Source organism: Aythya fuligula, chromosome 1 (genome assembly GCF_009819795.1).
Source record: "Aythya fuligula isolate bAytFul2 chromosome 1, bAytFul2.pri, whole genome shotgun sequence".
Taxonomy (NCBI): Eukaryota; Metazoa; Chordata; class Aves; order Anseriformes; family Anatidae; genus Aythya; species Aythya fuligula.
In genome coordinates this window covers 23,653,995-23,667,044 of record NC_045559.1, presented here as the reverse complement: position 1 = coordinate 23,667,044, position 13,050 = coordinate 23,653,995, and the positions used below count along the sequence as shown (strand labels likewise).

The 13,050-nt window shown below is 37.4% G+C and overlaps 1 protein-coding gene across 1 annotated transcript in view; it reads right to left on the bottom strand.

The window, feature by feature from the left end:
• Window positions 1-13,050, bottom strand: part of ATP6AP1 (ATPase H+ transporting accessory protein 1) — a 58,953-nt gene that overhangs the window by 2,450 nt on the left and 43,453 nt on the right. Inside the window, exons 9-11 of the mRNA XM_032203784.1 lie at window positions 8,900-9,138; window positions 8,225-8,278; window positions 3,082-3,319 (exon numbers count right to left, since the gene is read on the bottom strand). Coding sequence (XP_032059675.1) covers window positions 3,082-3,319; window positions 8,225-8,278; window positions 8,900-9,138 — 531 coding nt within the window. The remainder of the gene's footprint in view (window positions 1-3,081; window positions 3,320-8,224; window positions 8,279-8,899; window positions 9,139-13,050) is intronic.

Sequence of the window (13,050 nt, the reverse complement as noted above, 5' to 3'; positions counted from 1 at the left end):
TATTTACAATAAAAACAGAAAACAGGTGATGATTTATGTAATTTAAGATAAGTAAGTTACCACACTTAGGGGAAATTTCCAAAGCACTTAATAGCTGTATTTGCTTCAGCAAAGCTTTATCACTTCTGATTTAGAAACAGAAATGCTAAATTTTATTATGTTGAACTTATTGATGATTGTTTTGTTTGTTTGTTTCTTTTTGAAGAAGGATTATGCTTATTGAACCTCTGAGGGTGAAAGCTTTAACTGTACATTCTTAAAATGCGATGCCTACTTTTAGGAAGGAGACGAAGTATATGCAGGATTCTTTTATTGTTTTTCTGAAGCTTAATCATTTCTGTGGGGGTGTTACATCCCAGCTGGGAGGTAAAAATGTGACTACTACTTACGAAAAAGTTAAAAATACTTTAATGTACTTCTCTAATTTTTGTGAATGCAAAATGCAGGATACAAGCCTCTGTCCTGCAGAAGTTTTCATTTCACTGTTTGAACCAGCATCATTTGTCAAGACTGTACTCGTCTACATTTATTGTTTATTTTTTAAATTATTTTGTTTGAATTGTTTCATTATTTGACCTTTGACAAAGCCTTCAAGTAAATCTGTTGTTTTCATTGCTCTTTAAAGTACAATGCACATCTAATTTTTTAAGGTAGAAATACTTCAGCCACAAAGAATCCTAATTATCCTAATCCTTATTAACTTTAAAGTTTTGCTATTTTTTGTTAAAAGCAAAGTGGCTTCTAAATCAGTATGATGCATATTAAAGAAAAACTGTGCTTGATGGCAGACTCCTGTTTAATTTCACAGAAACTCTTGAGATCCTCAAAACGATCATGGTAGAACAACCATTCTTGTTACAAAAAAATAATGCATTGGTACCCTTTACACCTATGAGCAGTGACATTGTGTAATGGCTTTGTCTAGATACCATCCTACAGAGGTTCTTACATGGTAGTGACCAAGCTAGCTCCAGAACTAAAGCAAATGGCTGCTCATTTCAACACCGACCTGGAACAGGCTATGCAAGGCTTCACTGTGTGGGTGCCATGACCTTCTAATACAGTGATACTGCTTTGATGACCCAAGGTCGTAAAGTGCAATTGTACGAACTAGATTGGCACTGGATCTTGGTCTCTGATTCATTGCATAACACTGAAATTAAAATCATGTTTCTCAGTGTCAGCAACAGATCTTGTGCTGGCTGCAATCACTAAGCACATCCCATGTGCTTTTTTCAACTTACAACATAGCTTGGGAATTACCTAACCTCATTATTGGTCAAAGACCGATACTGAGATCGTTTAGACTTTATTACATGTAAGTGGAAGACAGTTGGAAAGGTATGATCTAGTTCAGAGGGAATTTACTTAGAAAGTGGCCCAAAATGGAGACTTTCTGGTTTTACTGAGTCACATGCAATGAAAATGATCTGAACAGGCCTTTGCAGACTGTTTTTTTTACTTAGGACTTACTAGAGAAAAAGGCCTTACCCCAAAGGAAAGTTCTGTTGTCTGAACAGTGGAAGGAGCTAATGGTCCAAATCAGTAAGGAAGGTGGGCAACCTACTACTTCTACTTTTAATCAAGATACTAGTGGAAGGATGGCTGCTAAAGATAGAACAAGACTTCTCCCTAAGCTTTGAGATGACAACAGTATCAAGGTACACAGAAATTCTAGGAAAAGGTAGGTTGTTGTAAGTGGACCTTTTGTATTTTCTTAGACTATGTATTTTCATAGCTTAGCTTCAAAGATTTGACTAAGCAAAATCCAGTTGCACAGACTCAGGTATTTTCAAGCCTTTCCATAAACAATACAATCAGAAGGAAACTTAACAACATTGGTAATTAACAACATTTGAGAAGCTATATTGCTTCTCAAAAACTGTGGGACTTAGGATCTGTGGATTTCTGCAAAGGGGAAGATAAAAACTAATGATTTGGAAGGAAAGCTGCCAGAGATACTTAGGTTTAGCATTTTTATGTGACTGAATAATGACCAAAGATATTAAATTTGCTGTTATTTCAATTCTTCATTTTTGCATTCCATCTTTTAGAATCTGAATCTGCAATGGAAGTAGCTATGGGTAGTGGGAAGAAATTAAATCTCACCACCAATGCTGTTCCTTCAGGATTGCCAATGTTTAAGCTGAAATGTCAAATACTAATTCAGATCATTGAGACTGTGTGCTACCAAAATCATAACTATGACCATATTAGCATTTGTATCCAGTTATCACGAGATTAGTGCATCTCTAACAAATAAAAGTCCACTTTGGAATTATTCCTATCATTTTCATGCTCTTTAATCAAAGATATCCCTTAATGTAATATTGTTTCAAAATATAAGTGTTGATGTACTTGTCCTAAGTGAAGATCTGTGCCCAAAATAATAGACGCAATCATCTACACCTCACATATGTAGACTGCACTACTGCACTAAATATACAGAAAATCTATATCTCATTAAAAAAAGGAGAAAAAATAAAAAAAAAAAGAAGAAAAAGAAGCAAACTGCTTTCCTTCTGGGCCATACAGGACCTAATATTGCTTCTGATTGAAGCTCATGGCAAACCTTCCATTAAATCTAATTGTACTGGGCTTTGTTTCTGTCTGTAGGAGTTTAGACAGTCTATGTCATTGAAAGCTGTAACCACACTAAGCTGTACTTTCCTAGGTAAATAAAGAGCAAAGAAATCAAATAAAAACAAAGTAAGCAGCATAAAGCCACCCACTTAAGAGGCCCATGTTTCCAATAGCAGCCCAATTCATTAAACAGGCATGGAGATTTAGTCATTCTTTGCCTGATTAAGCACATTTGGTTTTATTGGCTTTTCTTCTCTGCAGACAACTTCAGAATTTTTTTGTTTTTCACAGCTGTGCTTCCATGTTCTTATTGTTCAGCAACTGCCATCTCTTTTACCCCTTTATTAAATAGCTCACCTATGGGGAACAGCTTTTCTTTTTACTTTTTTTCCTCAGGCTGAATTGAAAGTAAGGGCATTATGAATGTGTGTCGTTCAGCACCTACAATAGCAAGTAATAGTTCCTAGAATTATCTCTGAAATGGCAATGTGTACTCACTTGGAAACTGGAAATGAAAACATCCCAGTTTCTTGCTTCACTGTTGGATGGAATCAGCCTTGCAGGATAGAGAGTGCTTGTTCCCACCAGCTGACAATGAAATGAATACTCTGCAGGAGCAGAGATGACAGAAACATTAAACGTAGCAATTTTTCCTTCATCTTGTTCAATCTCAACTGAATCCAAAGTGGACCAATATCTAGCTGAGCCTTCATAGAACTTGTTGGTCATTATAAACCTAGAAAGACAACAGAGAAAAAAAAAAAGAGTTCAAATGACAGAAAAAAAAAATAACCTTCATTTGATAAAGCACTGGTTGCAAATAAAGGTCCACAATCAGTAGCTGTATACATCACAGTTGGTATCTTGGCCTCCCATGTCATTAGGATTGTTCATAAGTGAAGAGCCTTTGTGAATGTTTCTATTCCTTCTTGGAGTTTCATCTTACAAGCTGTGGCAGGCAAGGAGCAAGCAAATGTAATTTCATTCTTCAAGGGCCTCTACCAATGCAGTATTTCATCAGTTACCAACAGTTTATAATCAGTGGAGCTGAACTTGAGAGACTGTCAACAGGCCTGCAGTGGCTCTCAATAAACAATTTATGGGATTTTATTTTTTTTTTAGATTGCTTTTATGATAGGTACAGGCCTGATAACCATTTTGATTTATCATTGCAATTCTTCCATGTCTCAGATGCCTAAATAGCAATCTGCCTTTGCAAATGTCTGAATTTACACTGGAGGACAGATTTTTCTTTCACTAGATGAGGAGGAGGGGTTGTTAGCTCTAGTTTCCTAATTTGTAGCAGGTTAGCCACAAATGAATATTTTCTTATTTTACAACAGTCAGTTAACAGTAATTTATTATTATGGAATTTGTATGTAAGTTACTACCACTGCAGTATGAACATCGCCCGAATGTTTTGAGTTAGAAATAATTGAGAACATCCAGAAGTACATCTTTGTTTATACACATCAGGACTATGTCTTCATCTTTACTATTTTTATCCTGTTGCTTTTAGGTAATCATGTTATCTCTTAAGGAAATGATAAACTTTTATCTTTATTGTATGTTGCCTAATACTTTAGCCCTATTTGGTTTATGTACTCATTCATCTATTGTTTGCTGAAGATTTTTTCTGCTTATTGATATCCACAAAGCATTTAGAAGAATCTTTTTAGGAATAAGTGACCCTTGCTACAAAATTAAATATTCTAATATGTCTATCCACAATGGGTGTTGCTATCTGTGGGTCTTAACATATTGGGTAACATTTGGATTCAATTATGATAGGTTTGAAAAATAATTAGTCTAGAAATGTGGAACAATACAGAATATTATATGTTCCGTATGATGTATAGATGGAGAAGAAAACATTCTCTATTGCTTGTTTAAATCACTTACTTTCAGTAGCGTATCATCCACACAATGTAAGAGTGTAAACTAAACACAACGTTCCTTAGAAATAAAGACCAAAATCACTACATTAATTGAACTTTTTTTTTTTTTCCTTAAAAAAAAAATAATCTGTGGCTTTTGATTCATATAACTCCATAATCCTGCAGAGTTTCAAAATCCTCAGAAGAAATCCTAGAACTCAAAGTATCGTTCAGGTGAGAAAAGGATGTTTTGTCTTATGGCATTCCTTTATGTCCTGAACTTAAACAGCTCTTTCCACACTACACTCAGCTGCAAACATCAATGAAAAAAAAAATACATATATATATCCTTTGAATTGCATTTAGTACATGTTCACACATATTTATGGAATGATTTTCTATTGTTCAAATGATAAAGTTACAAAATTAAAACCTATATACTCATAGATACTAATTGCTAGAAGAAGGGAATCTTTTCCTGATATATAGCACAAACTGAACAGAATTTGCAGCTATAGGCACTAGCTGCACTTTTTCAATGTAAAGAGAAGGACAGTTATAAATACACAGAAGCTTACTTAAATGTTTGTACCAATCACAGATATTGGGTGTGTTCTGTACCTTTGCTAAGAAGATAAGAAGACGAGGAAATTCCTTGGAAACTTACCATATGAACAAACAAGTTTTATAAGGCTATGTATATAAGTACAATCTAAAGTGGCATCTGCGAGAACACTGTCTCTTCGCATTGCACAAAAACTAAAGCTTAAACTTTTTTTTTTTTTTTTAATTTATGAGAATTAAGATTTTAATTAGGGAACTAGTTGCACAAGGTTAGTGTACCTATCCAGGCTTTTGTCCTTAGAATTTTTCCAAACAACTGATAGTAATTGTCTCCAACAAGGACACACTTAACTGATAATTGATAAAACTGTTAATGTGTTACATTACAAAAAATACATTCAAGTAACAAAAATCAATACTTTTTTTAATTTAAGTTAATAAATATTTTCTTAGGTGAATAGATAGAATGAACTTGACATAGCAAATGCATGACAAGGGGAGGAGAGGTAATGAAGACTTTATTTGTAGAACTGAAAGTTCTTGCCTTTTACAGGAAATGATGGGCTCATATTGACTATTAGAGGCAATACAGGAAGCAAATTTACACATAGCCATTACGTACTTGTGAGTATTGTGGCACAAACTATTCTTGGTCATGTGCCAGACTCCCTTTGTGCCAGATAACCATACGAACTCTAAATGCCATCAGCTGTTACCATTTCATGCAGCTATTCATTACAAGGAGATAAGTTTCTGAAAAGGAAGTTTTCTGGAATTACTGCTGTCCCAAAGATTGTAAAAAGAAGCACAACTGTTAGGCAAAAGACTTTACAACACAGTTCTTGGATCTATTCTATTCCATTCTATATATGCTACACAACAACAAGTACTTGGAAGTTTAAGTGGGGAAAAGAGTAAGGAAGTCCTGTCCAGGTAACACTGTGCACTTCTATCCACTTTGGCACCGTTCCCCAGAGAAGATGACAAACAGATGCATGAACAGCTGGAGGTCATCGGCTGCTGAGAAAGCTGAGATGCTTTTTTTCTTCCAGCAAAAGCCCGCTGCTCCTACCCCTGCTGCAGCATTAGTGCACTTTTCTAAAACTCACACAGCCAGAAGCCCTCTCGTATGGCTCCCCAGCAGCTCACCCCTCTTTGGCAAGTGCAAGAGGTTGACCACTGCTCTTGCTGGAGGGAGGGAGAGGGAGAGGCAGCTGTTTGCATAACAAGGCAGCTATTGCAGTTGCTTGTAGGAGATGGATATGCCTAGCTGCTCAGCATAATGTGGAAGACTTGTAGTGTTTAAGGGCAAGTAGTGTATCTAGCTCATGCTGCTGAGGTTAGAGTTTATTTTACTGAGGAACAAATAGAGCTATTTGAACGTGCTCTTGTCTGGCGTCACTTTATTTCTTCAGGGAATGTTCCCCTACACCTAAGTAGATGGCCTTTACAGGGAAAAAAACACAGTCATGGCTCTATCCTGCGTTCCTTCCCACCTCTTTGCCCTGCTTGTGTCCTTTTCACAGAGGCAGAATGTGCTCTTACTAAAAAGTCATCTTGAACAAGAAATGTAATTGAAGTGAACCAGAAGGTGAGCAACCAGAGGTTGTAATGTATCTGTGGGTTTTAGAAGTCCTTGAGAACAGACACAGTGGGATAAGCAAAGTAAATAATATGCTCCTTTATCATGAAAGATCAATGGATTTCTCTGGTTCTGTTGAGTATGTATTACATACCCCATGCAATATCACATTATGGTAGCAAATAGTAGCTAAAATGACCTCATTGTCTCTTAAAGCAAGAGATAAGACCAAATAACGCAAATGACAAGGCGTGTCTTTAGCAGAAAGTTTTCTTTACAAAGTCTTCTGAGGTGTCATGGGTTGATGTTGGCCAGCAGCCAAGCACCCACATACCCACTTGCTCACTCCCTGCTCCCAATGGGGCAAGGGAGAGAATAGGAAGAGAAGAGCAAAGAAACTTGTGGTTTGAGTTGAAGACAGTTTAGTAAGTGAAGGAAAGAGGAAAAAAGGTGATGCAAAAGCAATCACTTCCTCCCGGAAGTAGACCAGTGATCAGCAAATACCTGAGCAATGGCTACCCTGAAAGCCAAAAACCCCATAGCCCTTTCTTCCGCTACCCCAGTTTATATTGCTAAGCACTTTTCACATATAAAAAATTTTCGCTTTAGGCATTTTTGTCTCTACACACATGAAGCTCCAGATGCTTTTTGGAGGGGCAGGATAGTGGTAAGGTTTTAAATAGCAAAGCATATTCATTGTTTTGCCACCTATCACGGCCTCTGATCATAACTACAAGTGTCTCTGTTCACTCTAAACCCAACTCCAGACACATAACTGGCTCTCGTCAAGACAGGTCCTTGTTACATGCAAATTCAGTTCAATGCAAGCTACCTGGTCCAAATCCTTCCCCTGTAACTAAGCAATTAACTGAGGTACTGAAATGAAAAGGCCATGTTATCTTTGCCAGAGCTTAAGAAAGCATCTGCTACTGCTGTGAGGACTGCCATACAACTACTGGTCCACAAACCTCAGTTCTTTCCTCAGCAGCAGGAACAGCAGTTGATTTTTTATCCTCATCTCTAAAGTATATTAGTGAGAGCAACAGCAACAAGTTTTCCCTTTGAGTTTTCATGCCAGGTCTTCCTTTTCCATATTTTCTCTTCCCTGTTCTTATGGTAGAAGAATCCTGGTCTTATCACCGTCCACAGAGCAGAAAAATTATCAGTTTTTGCAACCCTCATTAGCCACATGCAAACTCCAACAGAGTACACTTGTAATCCTCATCAACACTAAACACAACCCTGGCAATGCTGTTAGACTTCAGCTACTAGAATTATTTACAAATTACAGTTCAGTTTCCCTGAGACCGGGTTATGTTCTGATCCTATGAGCAAAACAAGATGCTTTATATGCCACTATGTTACAGTATGGTTGTTTGCCTGCACTACTTTTTCAGAACTTTACCTGAGCATGCTAATGTATTCTCTATATAAAGACTATTATTCCTCTCTATATAAAGACTATAATTGTTCTACTCTATGATAACTCCTCCACAAAGAAACAAAATAATGATTTTAAAAACATTTTCACTTAACTCCTCCTCTTTTTTCTTTGTCCTGGTTTACAAATGGGCTTTATACATCGCAAAGATTTATTTAAGAGTAAATCATAAGTTACCTTATCTCTAGGCTGTTGATCCCATTCACAGGCTTTGTGTATTTTAATGACAGTCTGAGAGTAAGAAAAAGATTTTTAATGTTAGAGTAGTCAGCTTTAATTAGATCATTGTGACATTTCAATCAGAGGGAATATTCTGAATCAATAGGCAATTACAGAAGTCATGTAGCAAAGGTTCACAGCACAAAAAGTACACAGAAAAATATGACAAAATATTTCTATAGTCTTTTTTTTTTTTTTTACCCAAGAACAGGTGCTTCAAAATAAAGGAAAACAGAGATCATGTTTCATTAATGTATTTCCAACTGAAGTACCGCCTACCAACTGGCAATATTCCACTTCAAGGGAATTTTACAATGAAACGATCATCTCATTAATGACAGCAGAGATCTCTGTGACTGTAAGATCATGCACAGAGAAACCTGGTTGGACCAAATATAAACAAACAAGGAACTAAGTAATGTACAAGGAAAAAAATATAGAAAAATAGAGGGTGCATCTGAACACTCTCTGTGATCTTGACTCAATCTTCATCCAAGAATATTAAATGCAAAATGCAAATTTTGGGTGCTTTGGAAGAAGAAAGATTTATCCTTTATTAACTTCTCATTGTTTCATTTGATTAGCTTTCAGAACCACATATATGTGAAAAGTGAAATTTCTTGTTCTACTCACGTTGTGTTGACGTTGGAGCACACAGAGGAAGAAATGTCCACATTCTGGATTACAAATGTTGCATTTGTCAAATCTATAAAAACTGAACTGTAGGCTTTGAGGCTGAAATTACCAGCATAAAAAAGGATGCAAGTATTATTTCCAATGGTCACATTCACAGGAGGATATGATGAACTGTCTTCCTCAGTGGCCATTAACTGTCGTCTTAAATTCCACATCGTTTCAGTTCTTCTAGAAATCTGGAACAACAGCACATTAACAATTCATCACCTTTGGAAGAGATGATGTCAACTGAACACAGACCTTTAACATTCTCTCCCATGAGCCCCCATCCTTCTTAGATATGTAGTTGACCTCAATATTTATAATTGTCTGTCTTTTTAATTAGCAGTATGGAGGTTAATTGGGTGGTATTAACCTTGGTTCCTATGGTCAGGTGTCCACGAATGAAAACAAGCACCACTGACATGAGGTAAATTAATATAAAACTGTGTCAATGCTGCCTTAAGATAGTAGTATGCATTGCTGTTAGCAGATAAAAGAAATATATGTATAGATTACAGACGAATAAACAGAAATAAATTCACCTCTTTCCTGTGATAAAATCACAAGAAAACTTCAACTTGCCAGCTCAGTGGCCACACTCCTTAGTAACGATAACAGTTTTCACACTGTTGATTTTAACAAGCATGAAAGAACGCTACTTAAAAATAGCAGTGTTATATTTAGGCTCTTCTGATGGCTTTGGGAAGATCTATGCTCACTTGGCTGAGATGGGGAACTCTTATATGAGACTTCACCGCAAATACATTTGCTTGCAGGAATTTTTTAATAGGTAGTGCCTTCTTTATAAGAAGTGCCTTTCTGTATAAGGGAAGTGGCAGCAGTGCCACTTGCCCCTTTTCCCAGGGCACCTTTGGTAAAAAAATTCCCACTGATGTAAATGGTAAAACCTAGCTGATCGCATTGGACAAAAACTTTATCCTGGTGTTCGTGTCTCACTCTTTACTTCCTACTCTGTTTGTATCTGTGCTGTTCCATCTGTTTTGAACGCTCACATCAGCTTTACAGCTTGGTATTCTACAAGTGCCCTCTGCCCTTGGATAACTTTGGGATACAAGAAATGAGAGTCATAACAGGAGTTACCAGAACCGTAATTATGTGGAACTATTGCCTGGAACCATTTTAACAGGTTTAAAGACAGGCAAGGACTTTTCTTCCAGTCTGGAAGAGAAGCTATAATACCACTTTATAACCTGTCTGTGGAGAGGAGCCCCAAAAGATTTTGTCACATTAACTGCTGCCCTCTAAACGCTGTGGGCCATCTGTTATTTACAGTGCATCTTTGCAGATAGCGATCTCACTCTGTGAACAAAGCAGAACAGATCGAGTAAAAACCTTTGACTAAACACTCAAACAAAGATTGCAATCTTCCTCTCCCATACATGCATACTTTATGAATTCCTTTTTAATTCACAGTAGTGCCTTTTCAAATACATCAGAACATGCATTATTTTAAATGAATACCACTTCCTTTAAAAGAAGAGTGTACAACAAAAGAAAATATTCAACTTTTGATATAAAACTTTTAATCTTCCCTTAGGCTCTCCTGAAATGTAATCACTTTATTTCAAACTGAGAGGAAGAGCTGAAGTCTAAATTATATCCTGTCTAACAATTGACTTCACTATGTGGGCCCTGCATATCATCTAAAGAGGGCTTTAAAAACCACCTGCTAATAGCTGAAAACAATGCTGCATCGGAGACTGCGATTGGGCTGACTTTGGGGATTAGTTTAAAGTACCTTAAAATAAAAAGAAAGCTATTAGAATATCGTCATGAGACTGCAGCTTTATTTCTATTGCTCTGCTGCCAGTACTTTGTTGTGAGGCTCTCACATAAAGATTCCCTTTGGTCTCTGAACAGGCATATAAACCAGAAGAGCGTTTACCTGTAAAGAAGGGGTGTCAGGGACTAAGGAATCCATTAGTTTCCTCTGACTGAACCTGTTTTAACAAATTTACTCATGCTGAAGAAGAGAGGCAACCCAGCTTGCCAGTCACATTTCTAAAATCAGGCTTTGTTTCAGTCATTTCTGTGACTGAAAATAGAGAAAGCTGTGGACTGTGCAGCCCAGCAGGTCCTCACCTGCATAGCTACAGGCAGGCAGGACAGCTACACCCGACAGGAGCCTGGCAGTCACCTCTCTGCAGATATGTCCTCCAAGCACTTACCAGCCTGTCTACTCACCCCTTCAGCCTGAAGGTCTATTTCTATCAGGTACCTGTGGCTGGTGTAATTCAGCACATTCAAAACCTGAAAGCATACCTCACAGCAACTCAAGATAATTTAGCCTTGAGGCTGGAGGGAGGATATCTGAAATACCCCAGCCTGGGACCCAGTGCAGAACCAAAGACAGTGATTGCTGCTTGCCCCGACCTTCAGTTTGAAGCTGAGAGCCCCACCACCACATCCCTGCCTCCATATTTCAGAATAAGCCTTCTTATTCCTTTGTTGCTGCACAAACATGAGCTTACTAAATAAAAATCATCTTCCCCATACCATATATTCCATGCTAAGCTACAAATGACAAGATGCTATGTTGAGAAATTGATTGTGTTTACATTGAATTCTTGTAAATCAATTAGATTATTTAGGAACAACCCATAGTGGCAATGCTCTCAATCATTAAAGCATACTTAATTCTGTTGCTTAGTGACCCCTTCACCTTTACCTAATCTGAACCATACACACTGAGAGTCACTGTCTTGTTTGTCTGGATTTATCAACGGCATTTTAGATCTCAAGTATGCAGTGATCACAAGACCCGATTAAACAAGGTACAAGGGAAAAAAAAAAAAAGTGCAATTTACATTGGCTTAGCTCACAAATGAACACCATGGTTACTAACTGAACCTGCAGCAGAAGTAGCCTGGACAAAATTCTTCCCTTTCATCTGGTTTGCAACCCTCCTCATTCAGAATCATCTCTCTTGGAAAGGAGAAACACAGCTGATCTGGCAATATTTTGATGCACCAACATGCCAATCTTTTTCAAAGCAAACAGACCTTACATCCAAAATTATTCGTTTTGCTGTCATTGCTGTTTTTGTTTTTTTGTTGGCTGTTCCAAAACAGAATGGCTAGAGACAAGAAAAAAGATATGGGGCCATTTCATATATTTGAAATTACAAACAAATACAAATTGCAAGCTTGCAAACACATAAAAAAATACTGGGCAAACACAATTTTCATTGGGTAAAATTATGAATGGTAATGAACCATAGAAACAGGCTACACTTTGTACTAGTTCCGAAGTGGAATTTTTGGATGTAAGTTCAGCAGGTGGTTATGTCTTTTTTTTGTCTTGTACTTCTTGACTTTTCAATGGTTATGTTTAGCTGTGCACATCAATAAGAGAAGTGTCCCGATTGTGGTCATTGCTTCTTTTCATTTCTAAGAATATGGGTCTATGACCACATCTCTGTGAAGCTGTTGCTCCTCTTGTAACAGCTAGAGGAATGAAGAGGTCATTCTGTACTTTTAGGGAATGGAGGGAGTAAGGAGGATAATTACACTCCCTTTCTCTTTGTAGGTTGTATCTTTGCCCAGTCCTTGCCTCAAAACCAGTACCATGATCTGTGGTGTGGTCTCTGTATATATCACGCTTAGATGGCAAATGGTCATTTTTCCAAATTTGGTCATAATACAATTAAGCCAGGTGTTGAAATCAGAAAACTACATAAAATCTCCATTTCCATTAACAGCAAAACAAAGCAAAAATCAGAAAGTTCCATGTAAGTGCAGAAAGGACCAGATAATTGATGTGACAAAACCATGTGAAAGGTTGCACTATAGCACCCCAAAGACATATACCTGCTAGCTGAACCAGATCTTCCTTTGGTACCTTGAACTGCATCTACCCATAACCTGCCATCAGTAAAGCTTTTGACAGGATACCAAACTGACTGTACATTTGCATTTTCTCCATTTGCTTTAACAGGGATCTTTACAGTGCTTGCTTGCAAAGCATCCTTTTAAAAATGATGCTAGAACGCTGTTGTGTGCTGAGTGCAGCGGTGCTGGTCCCAGCATGATGTCAGATAATGCTGCTTGCTGGGCTTTGGCTGTGGCACAGCAGAAGTCACTCAG